Source organism: Rattus norvegicus, chromosome 8 (assembly GCF_036323735.1).
Source record: "Rattus norvegicus strain BN/NHsdMcwi chromosome 8, GRCr8, whole genome shotgun sequence".
Lineage (NCBI taxonomy): Eukaryota > Metazoa > Chordata > Mammalia > Rodentia > Muridae > Rattus > Rattus norvegicus.
In genome coordinates, this window is record NC_086026.1 from 116,458,264 (window position 1) to 116,484,606 (window position 26,343).

Here is a 26,343-nt window from a genome sequence, read left to right on the forward strand (position 1 = left end):
TACACTCAGTTACCAGTATTGTGTAGTTGGTCCACTTAGTTTTCTGCAGTTCCTATATACTGTATTGAGTGTGTAGTATTGGTATAATCTTACCTGGACACCTTCAAATGTTTGTTACTTTAAGAATCCTGCACTCTCATTAGACGTTTAACAACTTTTTCCTACTTTTAGTTCATCTCCGGCATCATGAAGATCCAGAAGCATTAGCAGATACTAAGGAACGGTCATTTAAACAGGAGTCGTACTTCAACCTATGGAGCTTCTAGGATCTGCTGAACTGCCAACTGTACCTCACATGCTAAAAGCTATAGAGGACATTGTCGCTGGCACGGGTGTGATGGATGCAGGATATCTGCTCTATTTCCCAGCCTTCTAAGTCCAAACTAGTCACGCTCAGAAGGAAGTGACAGGGACAGTGTCAAACATCACAGATGGCTATCAGAAACAAGAGCTACACATATAAACTAGTCCTACTTTTCACTGGTATTCTCTCAGAAGGAAACTGGATAGGCTGTGGACAACTACAGAAGTGGTGGACGGGTTGTATATACTGTTTGCTTCATTTAGTGTGGCACAGTAGATCCACTGAGGAATTTCTTAACTGTGAAAGATTCTTAAAACACAACTAGTTATTCTGAACCATTCCAATTATCTTCTACCCTATGGAGAGACTTGGCACAATGACTAAAATGACTAAAGAGTATGTGGAGACAAAACTGAGGCTCTACAAACTTTATAAAAAGAAGTCTGTTAACAAGGTACTATCAAGTGCCACTGAGAAATATTTCTGAGTACAGTAAGATCAAAAGCTGGGGATAGCTCAGTTGATGAGTGCTTGCCTAGCATGAATGAAGCCTTGTGTTGGTTTCTTAACACTGCATTATACTAGGCCCTCAGCACTCATGAGACAGGTGCAGGATGACCAGGAGTTCAAAGTCAGTCTCAGCTACATAACTAGTTCAAGGCCAGCTTGGACTATAAGAAAGACACTGTCTTAAAAACCAAAACCAGAGACTGAACCACCAACCAAAAGAGCATGCAGGGGCTGGACCTAGGCCTCCTACGCAACTGGAGTGGGGGCCACTTCTCACGCCTACCATTGGATCCTCTTCTCCTAACTGAACTGCCTAGTTGGCCCTCAGTGGGAGAGGAAAGCTTAGTTCTGCTAGGACTGAATATCTCATGGTGGGATGGTACCCCCGGGGGACTCCCCTGAGGAGAAGAGAAGATGGTAATGGGGAGAGATTTGTAAGGGTGGGATTGGGAGGAGTGAGGAGCTGCAATAGGGATATAAAGTGAATAAATAAATTAATAAAAATCATATAAAGAACAAAAACCAGAAAACAAAACTGAAAACAAAAATAGAAAAATAATAAGAGGAACAAAATGTGTCAGAAACTACTTCTGAATGCTTTACTTTCCAAACCTAGACCACTGAGAGAGAGAGCTTAATTTTAAATATTACAGCTGAGGCATGGAGTTTTCTGTTGTATTATATATGATGTTTAGCATAAGTTTTTGTTTCTCAAACACATTTTTTGTTGTTGTATAAAAGATCTGTGTAGTTCAGGTTGGTCTGAAACTCATGATCCTCTGGTCTCCATCTTCAAAATGCTGGGATTACAGGTGTGTGTCATGAGGCCTGTCTTAACAATCCTTCAAAACTGTAGTTTGTTACTGTAGCATTAAAAAACTGTACTTTTACAAACTATTCATACAATGTGAAGCCTGTCTTCTGAATGGGTTTCTTATTTCTATGTATAATATCCTATCTCGCGGTGACGCACAAGTAAAGATTAAATTCCACCCGTTACTTCACAATGGCAAGTCATCCTTCTGTATTGTGTATATCCTGGACCAGTCCTTTGGAGATTTTTCTCCCACTAAAAGAGAAAAGTTGCTGTTGCTATCCTGTGTCATGAAAGAGGCTTCTTTGTCTTTTCACAGCTGACCTTAGCACTTGGAGCTCTCACAGGATATGGGAGCCAAGTGACTGTCCTCTAGGTTGTTTTTGAGTACACAGTACTAATGCTACTGGGTAAGATGAGCCACAGTGGAGGCACTAGGCCTTAGAGGCAGAGTTGGAAGGTACTTATATAGAATATTTTTAGGCACTAGTCACTTCCTGACACATTACTAGCAAACACAGAATACTGCAGCTCAGAATAGAATAGAAGGCAGCAGCAAGTATTAAATAAAGCCAAATGTCTTCTGTTGACTGACTGGTCCTTTGGAGAGAAGTACTCAGTAGAACACACGTGACAGCACATGCTAGCAAGGATGTGGAGAAAGAGGAACACTCCTCCTCCATTGCTAGTGGGATTGAAAGCTGGTACATCCACTATGAAATCAATCTGGAGGTTCCTCAGAAAACTGGAAGTAAATCTACCTGAAGACCCCCAACTATACCACTCTTGGGCATATACGCAAAATATACCCCACCATACCACAGGAGCAGGTGTTCCACTATGTTCATAGTGGCCTTTTTTGTGATAGCCAGAAGCTGGAAACACCCAGATGTCCTACAACAAAAGAATGGATACAAAAAATATGGCTCATTTACACAACGGAATACTACTCAGCTATTAAGAACAAGGACATCATGAGTTTTGCAGGCAAATGGATGGAACAAGAAAATATCATCCTGAGTGATGTCACATTGATCCAAAAGGACATGCACGGTCTGTACTAACTAATAAGTAAACATTAGTCAAAAAAGTATAGAATACCCAGGACACAATCCACAGAACTCAAGACTGTTAACAAGTAGAAGGGCCCTAGTGAGGATGTTTCAATCCCACTTCGGAGGGAGAAGAAAAAAAATCACAGGAGGCAGAGGAGGGAGCAACCAGAATGGGAGAAGAGAGTGGGGAGGGGAAAAGAAGAACAAGATCAGGTATTGGAGGGTGGGGTGGGGTGGGGAGAAGTGAAGACCTGAGAGCCAGCAGAATGAATGAAACAGGAAACCTCAGGAGGTGGGAGGAGGGCAAACCCTCTAGAATGTACCAGAGACCTGGGAGGTGAAAGACTCTCAGGACTCAAAAGGAGGAACCTTAGATGAAATGTCCAACAGTTGGGAGAGGGAACTTGTAGAGTCCAGCAGAAAGATAGGGCATCAAGTGGAGGGATGGGGTTGCCATCAAACAGTCAAAAACTGACACAGAATTATTCCTGTCTAGTAGGGACAAAAATAGAGAAGACTGAGGAAAAGGAGGTCCAGTCACTGGGCCAAATTGGGATCCAGCTCAAGGGGAGACTCCAAGGCCTGACATTATTACTAACACTATGATGTGCTTACAGACAGGAGCCTAGCTAGCATGGCTGTCCTCTGAGAGGCCAAACCAGCAGCTGACTGAGACAGAAGCAGATACTTATACACAACCAATGGACTGAATTCAGGGACCCCTGTGGGTGAATTAGGAAAAGGCTGAAGAAGTTGAGGAGGAGGGTGACCCCATAGGAAGACCAGCAGTCTCAACTAATCTGGATCCCTGAGATCTCTCAGATACTGAGCCACCAACCAGGCAGCACAAACTAGCTGGTCCAAGGCCCACGACACATACACAGCAGAGGACTGCCTGGTCTGGCCTCAGTGAGAGAAGATGCACCTAACCCTCGAGAGACCTAAGGCCCTGGGTGGGGGGTGGTATGGGATGGCGGGGTGAAGGAAGCAGTGGGGGAAAGAAGAATGGGATAAGAAAATGTTGGAGGGTGGGCTGGGAGGAGGATAATGACTGGACTATAAAAAATATTAAAGATAATTAAAAAAAAAAAGCAGGCTGATCAAGCTAGTAAGCAGCACCTTCCATGGCCCCTGCAACAGCTCCTGGCTCCAGGTTCCTGCCCTGTGTGAGTTCCTGTCCTGACTTCCTTTGGTGATGAGCAGTAACAGGGAAGTGTGAAAACCATTTCCTCCCCAGCCTCAAAAGTCCTTTATTTTACCCTATCAATCTACTTTTAGTAAAAAAAATACATATACATATTTTTAGATTTGCATGCATGTGTGAATATGCACACACCAACCTACCTACCCACCTTATCACACACACCAAAATTATTGTGACCATTTGAATGGACTCACCCGAAGGAAGAATGGAAACTTCCTGCCATAAAAGCCAACCCGGAAGAACTCAGGCTCCAGGCGTTGCTGCTCTATAATGTTGTCATAGTAGCTGGCCTCCATTTTCTGTTAACAATAAAGGTATGGTTGGCATCCAAAGTAAGTTCTCCTAGACTCAACTAGATACTGTCTTTTAAAGAGGGAGCATGACATTAAATCTAGTTAACAGGGAGGCAATCCCCAGACACTACCAGCCTCTTTCCGGGAAGTGCATTATGAAAGAGGACAGCCCTCCTTTCTTCTTCACTGCTATCTGACGACTGGATGAAAACAAGCCTGCCTAACACATCCCTGTCAGGTTGTTCTCAATCTCCTCCAGGAATGGGCCCAGATCTATGAAGATCTGAGGCCTTAACTTGAGAGGTAAATATTTAACACGGATTTGATTGATCCTTGACTAGGGTTGCTGGCAGCTGTCTACCAATACCTCTCTCCCAATACCATTGTGTCCATCCTCTCATCACCATTCTGTCCATCCTCTCATAACCACTCTGTCTGTTCTCTGCATCCACTCTTGTTCATCTATCGTTTGGCCTAAGATGCTATTAACTACAACTGAGAAGTTTCAGTTGTTCGTATCACTGATACTGGTTTCCATTTAGGAGAATTTAAATTTGAAAAGATAACTAACATTCATGCTGTCCAATATTACAAAGTCAGCAAGTTTTTCAGTATGGCTATTCTAGCTTCATGTTTAACCATCTTTAGGCAGCAGCCTTTACAAATTAGCCAAGAATCTACTTTAGAGAATCCTTTCCAAATCCTAGTTTAGACAAGAGATATCTCTGGTCTTTGCTCAAATGTCTTAACTATAGACAAGGATGTAGTGGATGATGTTCTTAAACTACTCTTTCTCTGCTGATAGAATTGTAAGATATAATTTAGAAGATAGCATTGGCAATGAAGAAAGATTTTACAAAGACTTTAAAAATCCACTGGACATTTGATATACTTTTTGAGTATTTTGCCTCAAAGAAGGGAGCAAGGACAAAGTGCTGAAGTGACTATAAGATGCAGTGGGGATGGAAAGCTTTTGTAATAAGCCTTAGGTGCCAGTGAGCTGTAAAAGCACGCTGGCAGCACAAGCCCGATGATCTGGCTTTGATCTCCACAACTTCTGTACGGATAGCAGGAGAGAATAGCCACAAGTCTTCTCACTCCACACATGCACCTCATCGTGCATGCCCCCTGCTATCATGAACACCCACAAGTAATGAATTAAGTGTTTTTTTACCCCCAGAAGTCACTATTCCATCATGCCGCCTTCTTTCCCTGAGTACAAGTGGCTTTTAGGGTTCAGATCACAAAGTCATTTGTCAGGTATGTGCTTTTGTTCCATAATCAGACTGCACGTATCTTGAGGGCAGTAATCTAGTCTCTGTCCATGGCACTAAGTTAAGGGCTTTAGGAATCACTTAGAAATTCATGCCAGGAAGCCCCAGAGTCTTTGGTCAGGGACAAAGTCGAGGTGACAAAGCTTACCCGGATCCAGCTGAGGCTCTGGTAGTCATAGAGGCTCTCATACTGACATGCCAGCTCTCTACATAGAGGGATTCCAAACTCCCAGCTCTGTATTAAAAATAGGAACAGGGCTTTAGTACCTCAGGCATTCTTAGGTTGGTTAAGTCTACACTGAACATATGAATGACTAAAACAAAAGGCTAGATCCACCTCACGTATTACAAAAAAACACAGTCTTCAAAATCATTTATAGAGAGTACCACACATCACCGTGGTTTTCTACCTCATGCAGAGCTTTCTGGTTTTTGCTCAAATGTTTCAGCCTCCATTCCTCTCTGAACTACCTTCACAAGAAGAGGTACTTCTCAGTATATATTGTTCAATTATTGCTATCTCACTAAAACATATTTATTTTTATTATATTCACCTATATTAGATGATGACTACACAAGGAAGAGAGCTATGTTTCTTTACTCTATTTTCAGATCCTAGAACAATAGCAGATACTCAGTATTTCTTTATTAAGTTAATAAAGGGAGTGTAATCCTTTTACTTGAGGTCAATTATGAAAAATTATGGCAATCAAGCAGAAAGGGTTTCCAAAGCCCTGGCAGTAGGCCTGGCACTTTTCTTTTATGAGAAGATTATAACTTTAGGCTTCAGATTCTTTTTGCCTACTTGGAGACTAGACTATTTGTGTGATGAAGTTCCTGGTACAGCAATAGGCCCATCTAGCAGGTGCCTGAAGAAGGCTGCAGTGGGCCTCATTCTAATGAACTGTTTAATTCCTTCACCACCACCACCACCACCACCACCACCACCACCACCACCACCACCACCACCACCACCACCACTACCACCACCACCACCACCACATTATTATTATTATTATTATTGTTGTTGTTGTTGTTGTTGTTGTTGTTATTTTGTGGTGTTGATGACTGAACCCAGGACTCTGTGAAAGCTAGGTAAGTTCTCTAACACTGAACTACACCTTTACCTTCCTCATATTATTATTACAGTGTTTTCTTTCTCTTGGGTACTTGGAAACATCAGTTTACATGATATTTGACTCAGTTTATTCTCCTCAACTTCCAAATTCTAGCTTACGCATGGAGAATGTACACATCCATCACCAACCTCAGTTATTCTTTGTTTCTAACAAGTATGTCCTGACTGCAGCAGAACACGAGGGCTCAGAGGCCTGCTTCCTGATACCTGCCTTGCCTTTGTTGAAGTAGTGGATGATCTTTCTACACAGTCCCTCCTTCCGCTGCCACTCAGTCTGGGATGGGTAGTGTAGGAACTCCCGTAACGGTCGATCTTCCCACTGCAGCAGCTCACAGTAAAGCAGGAGGGTGAATGCAGCCTCTGTAGGAATAGAATGGCAGCTCAGGGCTTCCTCTGGTGGCCCAGAAATAGCTCTGTGCTAGAGGTCCATGGTGAACAGGGATATCAGAACAAAGCTGGGTAGCACAAACCAGGAATACTAGATACCAAAGGTAAGATAGTGTAAGCTAATAGACCTGGCTCACACAATGAAGAAACTATAAATGTTCTCAATACCTGGTCACTTGTTTTGAGTTCCAGATGAAGAATAAAGAGTGGTTCACATATAAAAACCTACTACTGTGTAAGCTTCTTAAAATATATACAAATATGAAATAAATTTAAATGGAATCACTATATAATGCGGGAGACATTTTATGCCACCAAGTAACTCCTCTAATGCCAGGAATGAGTTACATCTTGTTTAGTTGTTGGCCAAAAATATCACAAGGTATTTCTTTCTTTTTTAAAAAGATTTATTTATATTTATTATATAAGTACACTGTAGGTGTCTTCACAGGGCATCAGATCTCATTACAGATGGCTGTGAGCCACCATGTGGTTGCTGGGAATTGAACTCAGGACCTTTGGAAGAGCAGTCAGTGCTCTTAACCACTGAGCCATCTCTCCAGCCCCACAAGCTATTTCTAAAGCCATTGGTTATTCTCTATTACCTGGTACAGCTTATTGCTAAAGACACCATTTATTTATGTCATCAAATACTGGAGAAATAGATCTGGAACCCAACTAGATGCTTCACTCTCTACTGACTTGTTCGTGTTCATGGTACTAGAAGCTATTTTGCACGTTACTGGAGGTAGAAAGTAATCTTCACTATCACCCAGCTACAAACTGTGACTAACAGCAACCTGCCTGCAAGATGTACTGGTGCAACAGTGACACAAACATTAGGGGAGTAACCAATTACTCTGAGTGGATTTAAGGCCTATTCCATGAGACAGAATCCATATCTGATATCACTCAAGTAGCCAAGAACTTGAGACTACCTAAGTTATAGGACTTGGGAGAAAATCTAATACTATTTATTATTCTTCTAAAGGAACATAGCAATAACATGACTCTTAACAACATGTAACAACACCATAAACCAGTACCTTGTTCAACCTTCATTATAGAAGTTTTTTTCTTTCAGTGGACGGTGTTAACATAGAGATTCACACTTAAACAATATGAAGAGAGTGAGACTTTGGGGGATTCAGTCTTAAATGGGATGTCTTCATCAAGCCCCTCCCCTCAAGGGATCCAAGTGGAAGAGGAAGTGGAAAGATTATAGAAGCAGAAGTGATAAATGACTTTAAGGACCATAATCTTTCAGACACAACAGAACTGATGCACATATGAACTCAAGAGACTGTGAAAGCAGGCTCAGGATCTCAACAGGTTCAAACCAGACAAAGTTCTAGCTCTGAGAAGGGGAGATGGGCACAAATTCCCATTCCCAATCAAGAAGCTATCTGCAATTGATACCTACTGGGAAAAGGGAAACTAGTTTTCTAAAGTAGCACCTCATTAGGTATATCAACTACACCCCAGCCCAAGCCCTATGTCTAGAAATACCTGACTGACACAAAATAGGCTCCATTTTTTTTTTTTTGGTTCTTTTTTTTCGGAGCTGGGGACCGAACCCAGGGCCTTGCGCTTCCTAAGCAATCGCTCTACCACTGAGCTAAATCCCCAACCCCTAGGCTCCGTTATTTTTGAGGAGGAACTTTTTGTATCATTTTGTCTTATTAGTTTTTTTTATTATGTTTTCATTGTTTTAGTGAGAGAGGAAGAGAGAGAAGGAAAAGGGGAGGAGAAGAGGGAGAAAAGGGGGAAGGAGAGAGCACGCATGGATGAAGTTAGGTGGGTAGGGAAGTGGGAGATATCTGGAAGGAATTGGGAGAATGGAAAGAATGTGACTAAAATATACAACTTTTTTTTAATAAAATGGCATTTTTAATAAATAAGAATGGCTTAGCTATTTTAAGGCTATTGCACACATTGTCTTGCTTTGGATGGCAGAGATAATTGAGAATTCTTGGGTTCTTTTCTGTTCACTTGGCTCCAGCTTTCTAACATTTTTAGAATGGGTTCTAATTGGGCAGCACCAATTCATCAGGGATTTGTCCAGCACTCATCAACTGACTCTTGCCTAATGCCCCAGGAAATGTTCTTTCCTCTTATTGCTACCGTTTCTAAAAGGATGAGGGCTAAGAATGTGAGTAGTGTAAATATGTGGTGAGTCCGGAGCCAGGGACTCTTAATTCTGGAGAAACTGGACTCAGGCTGCAGGCTTAGCGCTACTTTATGTGGAACAGTTAGTAACAGTTACATAAAAACACAACCTGTTGGGGCTGGGGATTTAGCTCAGTGGTAGAGCGCTTACCTAGGAAGCGCAAGGCCCTGGGTTCGGTCCCCAGCTCCGAAAAAAAGAACCAAAAAAAAAAAAAAAACCAAAAAAACAAACAAACAAACAAAAAAAACCACAACCTGTCGGTAGTGTAAATTCTAAGAGATGAGTCACACTGAATTACAGCCATAGCCCACAGCCCTATTAAGGAATTCTCTTTTTCCTTCTGTTTAGTAGTTTTTAGTGGTGTTTTCTCACTCGCAAGGTTCTAGCTTCTGCCTAGATCTTCAAGCCATACTAAAAAGTGCTCACTTGATGAAGAATCTAACTTCTAATCAGCTGTAATCCGCACCCAGCCATGGTCCACTCCTTGAGCATCTCACTTTTCACTCTCTACCTATGCCCGCACACTGGCACCCCTTGCCAGGCCCTCTCTGGTGCATGAAGAACCGTATGAAATCTTTTTCTTCCTTATTGTGCTGGCTCATCTACGCAACACCTAGAGCTACAAAAGTCAAAGTATAGCACTTCTTTGTTCATAACCTCGACTCAGTCGCTTACGTGACAGCCCAGTCCTTGGCAAATGTCTACATTAATACACAGAAACCTTTATATTTTAATTAATTAATTGATTGGTTAATTATTTTTATATGTATGGGTGCTTTGCATGTATGTATGTAGTGCCTGAAGAAGCAGAAGAAGGCATGGGATCCCTTGGGTCTGCAGTTATATATGTGAGCTACTATGTGAATTCTAGGAATCAAACCTAGGTCATCTGGAAGAGCTGCTAGCATTTTTAACCACTGAGACGTTTCTCCAGCCCAATACGAGAAATTTATAAAACTCTTCCCTTCACCATTCCTTCAGAGTTATTAGCGAGTAGTAGGTATAAAGAATGGTAAATTTAGTCATGTTATGCAATGTCATATAATTTGTGCTAAGTATACTGTGAGCTGCCACATAGGTGCTACAAATGGAACCCCAGTCCTCTGAAAGAGTATCCAGTGTGCTTAACTGTTTAGCCATCTTCCAGGCCCTCATTTTGTTTTTTTCATTAATATTTATTTATTCACTAAACATCCCAACCCTACCTCCCGCCCAACTTCTCCCATTCCCTTGTGAGAAAAGGAGCCCTCCTGTGGGTATCAACCCACCCTGGCACATCAAGTCTCATCATTCATTTTTAAAGATAGTCTCACTACATAACCTAGGCCTACCTCAAACTCCTGATCCTCATGTTTTAGTTTCCTGAGTGTGTACATTTAGTCTGTCTTGTTCATTTTGCCAAGTTGTGTTGACTGAACAAAATAGTATATATACAACTTCCTAACATGTAAAGACAAGGGTAAGGAAGAAGGGTTCTCTGTTTTTACTAATTCTAGTTAAGATTTACAAATAAGAAAAGATCACATTTCCACATTTAGATGATGAATTTAAGTCCTTTAGTCTAAGGGATAAAAATAGGGCCTAGTGACAGCAAGAAAGATAGTTCTTTGGGGACACTCTGGTATGAGGGAATAACACAGAATATCCGTCTATGTATCCTTCCTCTTCATTCAGAGCGGTTCTCAGTAAACAGATCATGACCAGCACGTGCACAGATTGCAGACATAATGAAAAGCTCTTATCTGGCCTGTCAAGAAGACGAGTACTGTCCAGACTGTACTAGGAGCTCAGTGTAGGAGAGAGTGTGCAGTTGCAGAGGAGGAGCCAGATCTACCAGTGAGTTCTAGAAGGTCCAGGATTAAGGAGATACTCCTTTGCTTGGTTGGTTTCAGCTCTGCAAGACCTAAGAGAAATTCTATTTCTGAGGAGAGACAGAAGTTCAAGCTTTCAGAACCTGATGTACCACGTTTGGAAGTTGCTGTTGAGTCTTGGTGACATGGATAGAAGTGAAGGTGAGTGGGACAGCTGCAGACAGCAGAGGATGTGCACGGAGCACATGCCAGGAAGGTTAACAGTTTACCTGCTTTTCTGTCATTAAAGGAGTTGGAGGATAGGACTGAGGTAAAGGGAAACCTTGGAACTCAATACTGCTGAGCTCTGGCAAGGATGATTCTGGAGTCATTTTGTCTATCCTAATGAAAAGACACAGCTCTTCCTTTCCTGACTCACCTGTGTAGTTTTCAGCCTGTAAGTGCATGTCACAAAGCTTATGGATGTATCGGATATACATTTCCTCTTTGTTAATCTCAGATTTGTAAAAGTTCTGCAAGAGAATGAAATACATGTAAGATTTATGTTACAGGATGCTAGAGTCTGTCCCATTCTGAAGATAATTTGCAAACTCTAGCTAGTGAAACCCTGGCTGTGCCTGTCAGAAGGAAGAGCTCACGTCCTCTCACCATCAGGTTAACAGTGCAGCCAACCTTCTTGTTCTCAGTTTCTTCTCCCTTCATGCAGTCCCTGGAAGAGAGAACACAGGTGACTACCTATGATAAGAAGTGTTATCTCCTGGGACAAGACATATACTAATGTTCTAGCATTACTGGAACATTAGTATGGACAAAGAAGTATTGAAAAGTAGTATGCCTTCTAACAGGAAGCTCTTCAACAGAAGAGGACTGTACTGTGAGATCTCCCTCAACTTTACACCCAATCCTGAGGTTAGACGATCTCTGTTGAGCTCCTTGAGCTGGTTGCAGAATACAGAGCCCAAATATATCATCAGGGCATTAAGAGCACTTGCCAATTTCCTTAGTACCTAGAAGCACAAATCTATGCTAGATTCACATAGAGTTGAAGACATTACTGTCCAGGCTAAGGAGGCACTTCTTAGGGGACTGAAATGTTTGGACAGTCTAAAAACTAAGTCTCACACCACAGGTCCAACTCATGCTGAATCACAACGTACTGGAAATAATATAAAACTTTATATATACCTTATATCTAAAGGTTATGTACATATACAATTTTTTTATCACACATATTTTGTCAATAACTGTTTAAGTTCTTGGCCAGAGGAAAAGATTCTCTTGATTTTGGCATTGTCTTCCCTGCAAGTTCATCTGATTGATCATTATTTACTATACATCTGCCGGGGATTAGCAGAGTACCAGAAAGAAAAGCTCAAGGATCCCGCCTTCAAGGAATTGAATCTTTTCTGTTGAGTCAATGAGTGGCAAATGATATATACTCAAGGTATGCACAGAAAGCCAAGTGAGCTCCTGGCTAGGGAAAGTCTCCCTGCTGGTTTGGACTGGGAGATAATCTAAGGATGACTCAGCATTAAGAAGCCTGAAGGAAAGAGATCAATGGATGCAGATCTAGAGCACAGCCTTTGAATCAGCTAGACTTCTCAAACATACTTCTTCATCGACAACTACAAGAATAACCTTTCAGGGCTGCAAATGAGAATAGAGGCAAATACCACATCAACATGGTAGTTTGTTTGTTGATTGGTTTGTTTTTAGTCGCTAGAACCACCACAAAAAAAATCATACTGTTTTCTTCCATGTTCACAAGGAGCAATACTTGGAGGTTAGAAACATGAACGTAAGCCCTGAGAACTGGACGGACACAGGGCAAAGGTCAGTTCATGTTTGAAGACATGTGAACCTGTTTTATAGAGAGATACCACACTGAAAATAAGACTGGTTCTGGCCATAAGTTTCATTTGTTTATAGAAGACAGAAAGAAAATCAGTGAAAAGAAGGCTTTTAAGTTTAAGACAGTGGAGTACACATAGACAGACACATGGCTCCAGCTGCATATGAGGCAGAGGATGGCCTTGTTGGGCACCAATGGGAGAAGCCTTTGATCCTGCCAAGGCTGAACCCTGCAGTGTAGGGGAATGTCAGGGCAGGGAGGCAAGAAGGGGTGGGTGGATGGGTCGGGGAACACCTTCATAGAAGAAGCGGGTGGGAGGATAGGATAGGGGATTTATGGATGGGAGACTGGGAAAGGAGATACCATTTGAAATGTAAATAAAAAAATCCAATTAAAAAAAGTTTAAGAAAGTGGGGGTTGGGGATTTAGCTCAGTGGTAGAGCGCTTGCCTAGCAAGCTCAAGACCCTGGGTTCGGTCCTCAGCTCCGGGAAAAAAAAAAAAAAAAAAAAAAAAAAAAGAAAGAAAGTGATTTTCAGTGTTTAGGGTAGATGGCAGTGAATATGAACAACCTTCAGTAAATACTGTAATAAGTTAAGGGCTTTAGCCCACTTTCCTGTGTGATGGCAGCTATAGGAAGGGCTTGGGATATGACATGTAAAGTGGAAGCCTTTTGCTATAGAAGGGGCTGACGAAGGCCAACTTTGGCTATTTAAGGCCCAAGAAAAATAGGTAGACATTTGTTCAAACATAGTGTGCTACAGAAAAGGGAGTTCAGGCTGTGAATCCCATTTCCACTGTGAAATTAGCGCACAGACACTTGAGTCTGCTGAGAGGCACAGTTTCTTCAGAAGCGACTGGAGCAAGCCTGAGCACTGTCATTTCTTGTTCCGGGCGTTTATAAATCTTTCAGCATTACAGCTTGGGATCAATTTTATTTCTTTATCATCCTGTTTCTCCTTATCTTCCTGACTTCCAGAAAATAACCTTAGTGACTATTCTAGTCGGTCTGAGAGCATAATTAAGGTTTTGTTATTTTTAGACCATTCAACAGTCATGACAGGACTAAAAAAGGCAGGATTTCATGAAAAAATTCTAATTCCACATGGATTCTCAGGATAAACATAACAGAGAACTCAGAGTTCATAAAATATTTCCTCTAATTTGTTGCCATAGCTAGGATTAAGGGACATAAATAGATTTTAACAAAAGAATATAGATGTGAGGAAAAAGGGTGTCCCTCAGTTATGGGAGAAGCAAATGAAAGTTGTCCTTGGTCACATTTTGGGACCAGGTGACATTTCCTTGTTTATCTCCCATATAGCCAAGGAAGGTCTTCATTAAGGAAGCACAGATGTTCCCTAACCTGTTCAAAAGACAGTTTCCCCTTCCCTCTTGTTATGTCTTCCCTATGATCTTCCCTAGATGGAAGGCCTGTGGCTGCATGACCCTGGGATACCTTCTGGGTACGTTCCGTCCCGTCTCAGGGAGAGCCCAAGAAGCTCTAACTAATACCTGAGAAAGTTACTGTTCCTGGTTATCAGATGACTCCTAATGACAGCCAATGGAACCATAATAGTCCTTCCTATGTTAAGACAATGGTTTTTGATTTTAAAATATGGTCTTGCTATATAGGCCAGGACAGCTTTATATTCATAATTTTTTGGCTTCAGCCTCCTCAGTACTGTGATTACAGCTAAGCACCACAATGCCCATTTTTGTTTTTAAACATTTGTTCTTAAAGACAAGGTCTCACTCTATGGCCTTGCATGGTGGCCTGGAACTCCAATGTAGACAAGGCTGGCCTGGAATTCACAAATTCACCTGCCTACACCTCTGCCTCCTGGGTGTTGGGATTAAAGGCACGAGCCACCATGCTGGCAGTTGTTGTTTTAAGATTTATTTATTTTTATGTGTCTGAGTGTTTTGCCTGCCTGTATATATGTGTATCATGTGAATGCCTTGTACCCACAGAAGGCAGAAGGGAGCACTGGATATCCTGGACCTGGAATTACAGCCAGTTATGAGCTGCCATGTAGGTTCTGGAAACTGAAAGTACATCCTCTGTGAAACAGCAGGCATTCTCAACTTCTCCAGTCTTCACTGTGGTCTCATTTTTGCCTTTGCAAAGAGAATAAATATTCTACCAAAGGAGAGGTTACAGAAGTTTCAAGCTAAAGAAATACCTGTAGTCAAGAAGGCGTTCCATGAGGCGGGTTACTGAGGTAACAAAGGAAATGCCAGTCTCACGCCATGTTTCCTGTTCAACCTTTTCCAGAAGGCTGTTGGTAGGAGAAGCAAGAATAACTCATGAGTTTTCCCTGGTGACAAGAGTGAGGTGCATGAGCCTGTGGAGACTGTGAGACATCTGGAGACAGGAGACTTGTCACGCTGTCGTCTTACCTGGGGTAGGGCCCAAACAGCTGGGTTCTACTCCACGCAGCAGAAAGCAAAGACAAGGACATTACTGAACAGCAGCCACACATGAACATCTCTCCCATTTCTCGGGGCAGTTCCTAAGGACTCCATTGAGGTGGAGATGAGAGAGGTGATTGCTTTAAGGTCTGTTCCCAAGGACCATCTGAGTTAAGAGCCCACGGTAGGATATGCCTGGCTTTGTCAACTGGCTGCTTCTTTGGTCCAGAGACATTTTTGGTAAATATATAAAAAACCACCTCTTCATAAAAATTGAAGATTGCCACAAATCTAAGGAGCCCTGCATGAGGGACAGGGAGTAATTCAGGAGCTATACTCTGCCATCACCTCGGTAATGAGAAGCTTCCAAAATATGTAACAAATACAAGTTTAACATTCAAGTCATTTAAAAAAATGATAGCACCATGCTTCTGCCACTCTGAGGCAGCTTTTGGCTTTCGAGATACACTGATACGCTGATACTTGATCTAGTAGTGAGCTTAGGTCTAGAGCTCAGTCCATACAACTCTATTAAGATTCCTTATGAGCATATTTTGCTCTCTAAGTTTCTAAGTCATCTGGAGTTGACTGGCCCAGGATTGGGAACAAACACAGGGGTCTCAAACTCATAGCTTGATTGCTGTTATGTTTTTGCTATGTTCCTTGCACAGAACATACACCTGTGTCAAAGGTTAAGGGAAAGTGAGGGTTTCTATGATCATGTGGAAAGAGAGAAGAGGACTACAGGACCTGGCCTCTCACTTGAATGGACTAGAACACAGCTACTCTCTAACTGCTTTGTGGAGCTTTATTGACCTCACACTCGGGAAGATGTTCTATGAGCACACAAACATGGGAGTATTTTCTATATCTGCACACAGTTTTATTCATTTCTCCCCATACCTACAAGCATCATCCTCAAATTAAAAATATGAAATGATATTCCATGGTATCAGCAGCTCTTACATCTCAAACTGACTTTAAAAGAGTTTACAAACACAATTCGGATAGGTAATAAGTAATTGTACCTATTTTTATACTTTTTCCTTTGTAATAAAGTCATTTATTAGTGGACAACAAAGAGAATTCAATGTTTTTTTCCTACAACTGGGAATATTTTGTTATAGGGGAAATATTAGAAAATGAATGTATTCCATCATAAATATTAAAGAAAAATCTTATGACCCCTCAAGGAACAAAGCAGACATAATATACCAGAAAGCATCCCCTGTTGAAACTGCAGCTGTGGGTCCCCCATGCAGAGGGACCTTTACAGTCAGCTAACTGACAGCATGCTAGCACTTCCTTGAGCCGGTCCCACTACTTCTCTCTCTCGCAAGTGTATTGTTAGCATCAAGTCTAAAAAGATCAACTTATAAAGTTTTTAAAGTTAAATTTTTAAAAATTACTGGTAGACAATAAATAGTTATAATTTTGTCAAATTTGACATTTTGATATAGTAAGATTAATAAAGCAAACATAGGAATTATGTTACGGAACCTATTATATTTCAATAAAAGTACTCTTCTATGATTAAGTCTATATTATGGATCTGACACAGCTAACAGTACTTTTATAATAACTGCTAATATTAAAAAAATCTCTCATGAATATCAACCAACCAGATCCCCAGGAACTAAACCACCATCCCAAGAGTACACACGGATGGACCTATAGTTCCAGATGCATATGTAGCAGTGGATGGCCTTGTCAGGCATCATTGCAAGGAGAGGCCCTTGGTTCTGTCAAAGCTCAATGCCCCAGTGTAGGGGAATGTCAGGGTAGGGAGGTGGGAGGGAATGGGTGGGTGAGTGAGGGAACACCCTCATAGAAACAGTGGGAGGGGGAGGGGGTAGCCTTTCCTTGAGGGGAGACCTGGAAAGGGGATAACATTTAAAATGTAAATTAAATATATACAATAAAAGAAAAAGAATCCCTCATGATCTTAAATAAAATATCAATGTATTTTATATACTGCAAAATTCTAACTAAATGTCTCATGAGGTTTGGTGGCTTTTATCAATGTAAAAAAAAAAAGCTATTAAAATGATAGGTCTGGAATGGCTCAGTGGTTAGGAGCACTGACTGCTCTTCCAGAGGTCCTAAGTTCAATTCCCAGTAACCACATGGTGGCTCACAAGCTTTTGTAATGAAATCCGAGGCCATCTTCTGGTGTGTCTAAAGAGATCAACAGTGTATTCACATATATAAAATAAATACATAGTTCTTAAAAAAAAAGAGGTAGGTCTGGGGGAACTATCATTCAGTATAGCCCAATTATTTTAGTAACTGAAAAATGGCTTAGAAAGCCTGTGTGGTTTATTCAAGAACCTGTTGCAGTGTTTATCAAGCTGCAATGTTTCCTAAAAGAGAACTCATACTTTACCTCCTAGAAATGCCAGACTTATTAATAAGTAAGTCCTCATGGGCTTTGTCCAGCATGAGGCAGTGAATGCTAGGAAAACATACAATGGCTTCTTATTGCAACCTTAGGAACTGAATTATCATCTCTTTGTGCATCTTCAGTCAACCATGACAGTCCCTAAGAGAGCGTGCTTTCTTGTTGATAGAGTCTGAGTACTGCTACACCAGAGTCAACAGGGTCTCTCCTGGTACCTAACCCCTGAAGCCTGCCCAGTGCTTGACCCTTCACTGGCACACATCACCCCTTCTCCCAACATGGGGCATCTGGGGAAGGAGCAGCTTACAGCAGGCTGAAGAGTTCCCTGTAGCTCTCATCACCTTTCCCCTCTGACACCATGCTGTCCAGCTTGTCAATCAGTTCAGACTCCACCTAGAAGGAGACAGAGAGAGAGTTCATGAGTGCAAATGAACTGAGACAGAGAAGGAAAAATCTCCAGTCTTGTGGCTATGTGAGGATCATGGAAAACTGCTTTTTTATACTGTATCATAGTTGCAAGTAAATTCCAATAAAGACAGGATATCTCACCTATACCACTCAAAAAACCTTGTTTTCTGAACCAGAGACTAGATAGCCTAGGGACCTAGAGTAAAACAAAGTACCACTATTATAAAAAGCAAGCAAGCAAGCAAACAAAAATACACAATAAGATGACTCTTAGTGACATCCTGATATACTCATAGAGCAGTGATGCTTTGCTCAGCCATCATAAGAGAAGCTTTCTCCTGAAAGAGGGAACAAATACATAGAGACCCATTGTCAGACATTTATCCTGTGAGTGAGATCTTTGAACACTCTGCCCTAACTTCTATCAAATTCCATCCCTCAGGGGCAGGGAACCTTTGGAAGAGTGTAAGAGTCAAAGGGGATGTAGGACATCAAAAAAACAAGGGCCTCTAGGTCAACATGATCAAAGTTCATATGAACAGAGACCCTAGGCAGTATGCACAGGGCCTGCATGGGTCTACACCCATGTTCTCTGCATATATATTATGGCTTCCAGTTTGGTGTTTTTATGGGATTCCTGAGTGTGCAGACAGATGAGTCTGATCCTTCTGCCTCTTGGGTTTGTTGCCTTCTCTTTGTCTTGCTCAACTTCAATGTGTTAATTTTGTTAGTTTATGTGTACCACTTAGAAGCCTTTTCTTTTTAATGAGAGACATGAAGGGAGTGGATCCAAATGGGAGGAGAAACTGTAATCACGATATAATATGTGAGGGAAAAATCTATTATCAATAAAAAAAAGAAAAATAAACCTGCCTCTCTGGCTTAGGAAGGTGTTCACTCTGATTTTAGTTTAGGTAGGTGAATGTCACAGATAACCATTTCCTATCTAAGAGCTAAAGAAGAGGACTCCTTCAGAGAAAAGTGTTTTGGTTCAGAAAGAGAAAGATCTTTGTTAAATGTTTCTTTTTAAAATATAGCATTTTTATTAATTCTCTAAGAAGTTCATATACACGTAGAATTTATTTTGATCCTGAACCCCTAACAGCTTCTGAGTCCATCCCCTAAATAGCCCACTTAATCCAATTTGTGCTGTTCATAAATCCTGGGATATCTTCTGGAGATCTTCTGCAGTACAGGTGAACCTCCAGGCCTCATTTGATTGAGACAGGATTTCTCTGTGTAGCCTTGGCTGTCTTAGATATCATTCTATACACCAGGCTAGTCTTGAAATCACAGAACTTGACCTGATTGCTTCTGGAGTGCTGGGACTAAAGGCATGTACCCTCCACTGCAACCACTATTCTGGCCCCAAGCTACACCCTTAAACAGACTCTCCCTCTTCTAGCAGCCACCAACCATCAGTAGCTCCTCTGCCACAGGGTGAGAGCTTACAGCCCCTCCTCACTCCATGCTGGAATGCAGACAGGCTTGATCCTGTCTAGGTCTTGTGCAGACAACCATGGATGCTGTGGGTTCATGAGGGTGATAGTCCTGTAATGCTCACAAGACAGAGTTTGATTCCAGCCCTCCCTGACCACTGGCTCTTATAATCTTTCCATTACCTCATTTACAATGTTCCCAAATGTTTCTTTTCTTTTTCTTTTTTTTAAAAAATCTTTATATTTTGTGTGTTCTGGAGATTTACATGTGGAAATCAGAGAAAAACTCGTAAGAACTGGTTATCTTTTTCTACTATGCGGGTCCTGGAGATGCCATTCAGGCCATTAGGCTTTGTTAGGAGTCTTTAGACACTCTGAGCACTCTAATGGCTCCAAATATTTTAAAACTATCCATAAAATAGTTTTAAATAGTTTAAAATAGTTTAAAACTATCCATTCAAAGGAACATATGTACATAGACAATATCTAGCGATCTACAGACATGCTCAGAATATGAACAATATAGTACTGTTCCTTACAGGTGGGAAGCCAGGAACCCAATGTAGAGCCTTGAGAAAGCAACAGCTCCAAGAGCCTTCGGCCACATGCACCCACATGACATGCACTCCACATATTCACACACACCCACACACACAAACATAAGAATGGATGGTTTTGATGATATTAAGAGTAAAAATTTGAAATGAACCTATATTTGTAAGAACTTGACTAAATACGTAATAGTCTAGTCATACAATGGGAGGACTCTTACAGGTATAGTCTAGTACAGAGGAGCAGTAAATGCCACAAAGGAAGAGTCATGACAAGTGAGTACCCAAACAGAAGATTACAAAGCAGTTTATCCAACAATTCTGTTTTTAAACATAGAAGTCTATGTATTTGGGAAAGTCTAAAAAAAGACAAACTACTTCTTCAATTAACAATATTCTAGGAATAGGGCTTTTACATTTTGAGTATGGCTCATTTACATTTTTATTTCCTTTACATTAAATACTGTTCTATAACGAGGAAAAATATATCTGTGTAGAAGCAAAAGTAGGAAAGTAGTTAACACCGAAGTTGTAGAACAGCGGAATCAAGATCAAAATCCTTGAATTTCAGTGACTTGCAGGGTATAGGTGACCTTTAAAAAGGCATGTTCAATAAAGATATGTGGAATGTACCACAGAGGGTCAGGGAGATGGCCCAAAGGGGAAAGGTGCTGGCCACCAAGCCTGACAACTTGAGTTTGACCCCGGGGGACCTGAATGACAGGAGGAGAAAAGTCCTGTAAGTTACTCCTTTAATTGCCAAACACACACACACACACACACACACACACACACACACACACACACACACACACACACACTAAAAATGTAAAGAACACAGAGCAGACCAACATGATGAGAGGATAGGAAGTGGAAGCATGGGATTAAAAAAACAGACCACTTAAAAATGTGACAGCAGAGGGAAGCACAGAAATACACATATTTTAAAACTAAGCATAACAAAGTTTATTTGTGTCCTGGTTTTTATCAACTTGACACAAACTGTGGTTACCCAGGAGGAGGGAGACTGAATTGAGAAAATGCTTCTTCCCTTAGCTTGGCCTGTAGGCATGTCTGTGTGGTACTTCCTTGACTGTGGACTGACGTGGAGGGCACAATCACAGAGGGCAGCGCCACTCCCAGGCAGGTGTCCAAGGGCATAAGAGAGTCAGCTGAATGCAACCATGGAAACATGCCAGGAAGCAGCTTCTCTCCATGGTTTCTGTCTTTGTTCCTGCTTGCTGTGCCTTTCCTGCCCTGCCTCAACTGAGATGTGTAAGACAAAGAAGCCCTTTCTTTCCCAAATAGGTTTTGGACAATGTGTTTTCACAGCAACAGAAACTTACCTAAAATGATTCAGTTTGCTGGAGGGTCCAAGATCCACAAAAACATGATTAAGTGATTTAAAAATTTAAAATAACAAATCATAGTTATATATATGTATGGAGTACAGGATGATGATTTTCATTTTGTTTTTAAGATTTATTTTACTTTACACTACCTTGCTTGCACATATGTCTGTATAGCATATGCATGCCAGGTGCCTACTCATGCAGGAAGGGTCCCCTGGAACTGAAGCTATAGATGGTTGTGAGCCACCCATGTGGGTGCTGGGAATTGAACCCAGACCACCTGAAAGAACAGCCAGTGCTCTTAACTTCTGAGTCCTCTTTCCAGCTCCAGGGTGATATTTTGATAAATGTACCATGAAATGACTAAATAAGGCTAACATATATGTCACTTAACCTACTTACCCTTTGGGAGGGTGGGGCTAGAACATTTAAACTCCACTTTCTAAAGGCCATTTTGAAACATGTAACTATGATGGTTAGTGTTAATGTTAACTTGACACAGCCTGGTCTCCATGAGAAATTGCTGGCCCGTGGGCAAATCTGTGCCTCAGTTGTTATGAAAGAGTCTCCCCCAAAAGCCAGACTGGGGAGCAGGACTAAGAGCAGAGAAAGCTGGCTGAGGTCTGAGCACCCATGCATTAATTTTTCTCTGTTCTTGACTGTGGGTATGATTTTGGCTAGCTGTGGTGGCAAAGAACAAGGGGACAGCTTATGAAATTCTGGGTTACTCTGAAAACTATGTAAAGTCATGTGGTTTGGCTCAGGTCTTAGAGATTCCTGGGCCATACAGTAGAGAAAAGACAACAAGCTGCCAGGACTCTCTGACTCTTTGTTCATCAGAAAGTTCCTCAGCAAGTTTATCCCTTTCCTCTAATCCTTCTGTTTGCTTGTTTGTCCTTGAGACAAGGTGCTGCTATGCAGTCCAGGCCTTAGTGCTTGCTATGTAGCTCGGGATGACCCCAACTCACGGCAGTCATCTTACCACAACTTTTTTTTTCTTTCTCCCTTCCTTCCTTCTTTCCTTTCTTTTACTGGATTGTTTACATTTCAAATGTTATCCCCTTTCCTAGTTCTCCTCTCCCCCTGCTTCTATGAGGATGCTCTCCCTCCCAAATCACCTGCTCCACCTCAACACCCTGACATTCTCCTAAACTGGGGCATCAAGCCTTCACAAGACCAAGGGCTTCTCCTCCTATTAATGCCAGACAACACCATACTCTGCTACATATACAGTTGGAGCCTTGGGTCCCTCTATGTGTACTCTTTGGATGGGGGTTTAGTCCCTGGGAGCTTTGGGGGTTCCAGGTCTGGTCTTTAACTTGAAAATTTGCATGTTAGTTTTGTCTAGCAATTCATACAAAAACTCTAGAACAGGATTTAAGATGGTTAATGTTCCTGCTAGAACCATGGCCTCCCCATCTAGACTACCCGCTTGGTGTGAATAGGTTCATGTCAGAGGAGAGCAGATCAAACACTGATAGTTATCATTTTACCTGCTTGAAGTTGCCATTTTTCCTCTGCTCCCAGTCCATCATGTCATGAAAGATAGGAATCATGATATTCCGCACTTCTGGCTGTGGGACCAGTGTCACACCCAGAAAAGGACCAATCATTCCAGGAATAAAGTGGATCTTATGTTCACCTGAACAATAAAACCCAACAACTATTAGTTCATTACTGCTTTGTTCTTTACATGGAAGATTCACAAATGGGGCCGAGCATATGTTACACTACAGAGCACTGGCTCTGTGGCACACACAGTGTTTGCCTAGTCTGTATGAGGTCCTGAGATGGAGCTGAATTTCTCAGCACTGAAAGAGCCAAACCAACACACCCTACTTTCCATTGCTAATTTATACTGGAAGCTTCCAAGTTTAACAGCTGATTTGTTCTTTGGTTTTTGAGATACTCCTGCTGCTTTAAATTTTTTATTTTATTATATTTTAATATCTTTTAAAAACATGTATCATTTTATGTGTATGGGTGTTTTGCCTGCATGCATGTCTGTGTATCATGTGGGTACCCGGTATCAGGTGTCAAAAGAGGGCCTCTGATCTCCTGAAAATGGTGTTACAGATGGTTTGAATCACCATATTGGTGCTGAGAATCAAACCTGAGTGCTCTGGAAGAGCAGTTAATGCTATTAAGTACCAAGCCAAACCTCCGGCCCACTTCCTCATCTTTTTAAGAGTTTTAAATTGACTGGCCTAGTAAACTTAGAACAAATATGCAAAGGCCACAAAATCGCTGTTTCCAAAAACTTCCTGTGAAGTGTTTTTAACTACTTGGAAACCTTCAGAGCAAGGAAACAGAGTTTGATTTGTTCAGGTGAGTTAGGGCTACAAGTTTAGACATCTCCCTAAAGCTTTTGTTTAGTAAGGAAAAATGCACATTTTTGCTTAAACATGACAAAACCTCCTGACCATTCTACTTCTATACGGCATTTTAGAGATCAGGGAGTCCAGCCCAAGGCTTAAGCTACCAAATGCCTGAAGTCCACAGACCTCTTAAAGGTCTATACTCATGTATGCCAAAAACTCCCTAACTGAGCTACCAAGAGCTTACTGCATAACTTCACTCTCATACACTGGCTTCAAGATATAGAATCTCTTTCTACTCTCCTATCTTCCCATCCCTGTTACTTACATTGTATTCTTTTTTTAAATGAGTTATTTTTATTTTATGTGCACTGGTGTTTTGCCCGCATGCACTTCTGTGTGAGGGTATCACAAGCTCTGAAAGTGGAATTACAGAGAGTTGTGAGCTACCATGTGGGTATTGGGAAGTAAACCCAGGAGCCAGTGCTCTTCATCACTACTGAGCTATCTCTCTAGCCCCTCACACTGTATTCTTAAGGTAGGGGTATATCCACTTTCATCAGATCAGCTCACCTCTCCTCCAATTTCCTTTATGAGGTCATCCTATGTGAAGTTGAGTGATACAGCTCTTCCACTGATTGGCCTGCTCTCTAGCTAGTATTCCTAGAGCCTAGGGCCAGCCTTGGGGACTTTTCTTAGCAGTGGTACAACAGAAAGAACCCAATTCAGATGCCTGCTCTCAGTCCTCCAGAGACTGCAGAGAGGAACTGTTTGCATGTGTAGTAACTAGTACGGTCAAGTAAAGCTAGTTTTGGGGGACTGGAGGCAGACTGTTACTTCATTCAAAAGCAATGAATGGTTTTAAAGAACAAATCTAATTATCTTTTAAAATTGGCAGTATTGGAGACTAAACCCAAGCTAGTACCTTTTTATTCCTTTTGTTTTGAAAGCCCGTCTAAGAAGTAAATGCTAGTTCTGAGGCTCACTCTGCGTATTCTGATCTTGGTACCTGGCATAATTGTCAGTTTGTCTTCCTAAGAATTTCAAAGTCAAGTTCAATGTTAAAATATATATCTAAATTCTGTTGTGGGCTGGCAGTGAGAGTGATATAGAAGATCTCTTTGGGGGAAACATATCTCTATTGAGGGATGAAAAGCCCTCCCTATTGCTTGCTCTTTTTTAAAGTATTTTTTTTTATGTGCATGGGTGTACTGCCTGCATGCATGTTAAGTGCACCATGTACATGCCTAGTGCCATGCTAGGGCAGATCCTCTGGAAATGTAGTTACAGATGGTTGTGAGTCACCACGTGGCTGACAGAATTGAACCAAGGTCCTCCAAAGGAGTAGCCTTTTAACTGCTTTTAACTGCTGCCTTTTAGTGCTTTTAACTGCTGGGTCTCCTTGTAGCCCCCACTGCTGTCTCCCACCTTACTTTTCATCTCTAGATCAAGGTGAGAATGGATCAGGAGACTTTAAGATTCTATGAACATTATTCCTATGGCTTAAGATGCATAAGCTTAGCTTAAATCACACTTCATTGGAAATATAACTAATTTCTGATCTCCTCCTGACAGAGGACTCATATCTTTCCAGAATTCCAGGTGGCCCAGCTAGTCATCTAGGCCACTTTAGATTCAATGCAGCATCTATTAGCAGTGCTAAAGGAAAGCCAGTGTCAGCCTCATCAAGGCTTGTCACTCTTGCATTTCATATAAGTGGTGTCAGATACGTGATCTGGAAACATGAATACCTGAGGTGCAAAGTTTTTCTTTATTAAAATCAATACTCATCCTTTTTTTTTTGTGGTGTCTCCATGATTTACACTTCTGAGCCTGTAACACTTAGACAGGAACATGAATAGTGTAGAGGCTCTTATGACATGGATTCCCAAACTGGAAAACTACTGAGCCTTCTTCTTATTCTTCTAACTTCAGTTATCAAAATGTCACACTAGCATCGTCTTAGCCAAACTGTCCCTGCCAAGGATGGGTTTTACGAACATATGCTACTCTACACCACTCATCTGAGGTGCTATGTTAAAGTTATGTGAGACTCTTTGGGGACTGAACTGATATTCAGAAGGCTTCGTAGGGTTGTTAGCTCTCAAATTTTTTATTTACATATGCAGTATATGAAAGGGAAGGATCAGTAGGAAAGACCTACCCAGATTCTGCCACATGCTGAACAGTTCATAAGCCATCATCACACGCATGTCCCCATACCTGAAAATAGTAACTGTTAGCGGAGGGAGGTTCAGTGAGACAGACCTGAAAATCCAATGAGGTCAGTATATCAGCACTGTTATTTCTAATGCTCTCAAAATGCTAAGCCACTTGGTTACTGACTGAACTTTGAATACTTGGCTCCTTGGGAAACCAGCCACGTGAGAAACTTGTGGACTTCTGAAAGAGTCTATCATAGAAAAATACTCCCATATGGGCAAGTGGTAGAGAGATGAAGGGAAGACATCTGTCTTACTTATCTAGAATCTTCTTCCTCTTGGCTGAAGTAATGATTTCTAGCTGAAGGCTTGGCTGGTTTATGAACAGAACTGCCAGGCTAAAATAAGAATTCCACACCTAGAGAGACAGAAAAAGAATTATGTGACTGCCTAAGTCCTTAACCTTGCAGGGAAAGTTATTAAATAT

The 26,343-nt window shown here is 41.4% G+C and overlaps 1 protein-coding gene across 16 annotated transcripts in view; it reads right to left on the reverse strand.

The window, feature by feature from the left end:
• The window catches only part of Dock3 (dedicator of cyto-kinesis 3), a 351,061-nt gene that overhangs the window by 27,106 nt on the left and 297,612 nt on the right, over window positions 1–26,343 (reverse strand). For 14 of the 16 annotated variants that reach the window (XM_006243865.5, XM_039081583.2, XM_063265626.1 and 11 more), the window contains 11 exons: window positions 26,174–26,274; window positions 25,859–25,917; window positions 22,870–23,018; window positions 17,934–18,019; window positions 15,214–15,240; window positions 14,997–15,092; window positions 11,609–11,669; window positions 11,379–11,472; window positions 6,804–6,952; window positions 5,603–5,689; window positions 4,082–4,186 (listed from right to left, as the gene is read on the reverse strand). In XM_006243865.5, coding sequence (XP_006243927.1) covers window positions 4,082–4,186; window positions 5,603–5,689; window positions 6,804–6,952; window positions 11,379–11,472; window positions 11,609–11,669; window positions 14,997–15,092; window positions 15,214–15,240; window positions 17,934–18,019; window positions 22,870–23,018; window positions 25,859–25,917; window positions 26,174–26,274 — 1,014 coding nt within the window. The remainder of the gene's footprint in view (window positions 1–4,081; window positions 4,187–5,602; window positions 5,690–6,803; window positions 6,953–11,378; window positions 11,473–11,608; window positions 11,670–14,996; window positions 15,093–15,213; window positions 15,241–17,933; window positions 18,020–22,869; window positions 23,019–25,858; window positions 25,918–26,173; window positions 26,275–26,343) is intronic. The other 2 variants (XM_006243867.5, XM_039081582.2) reach the window with 1 other exon arrangement.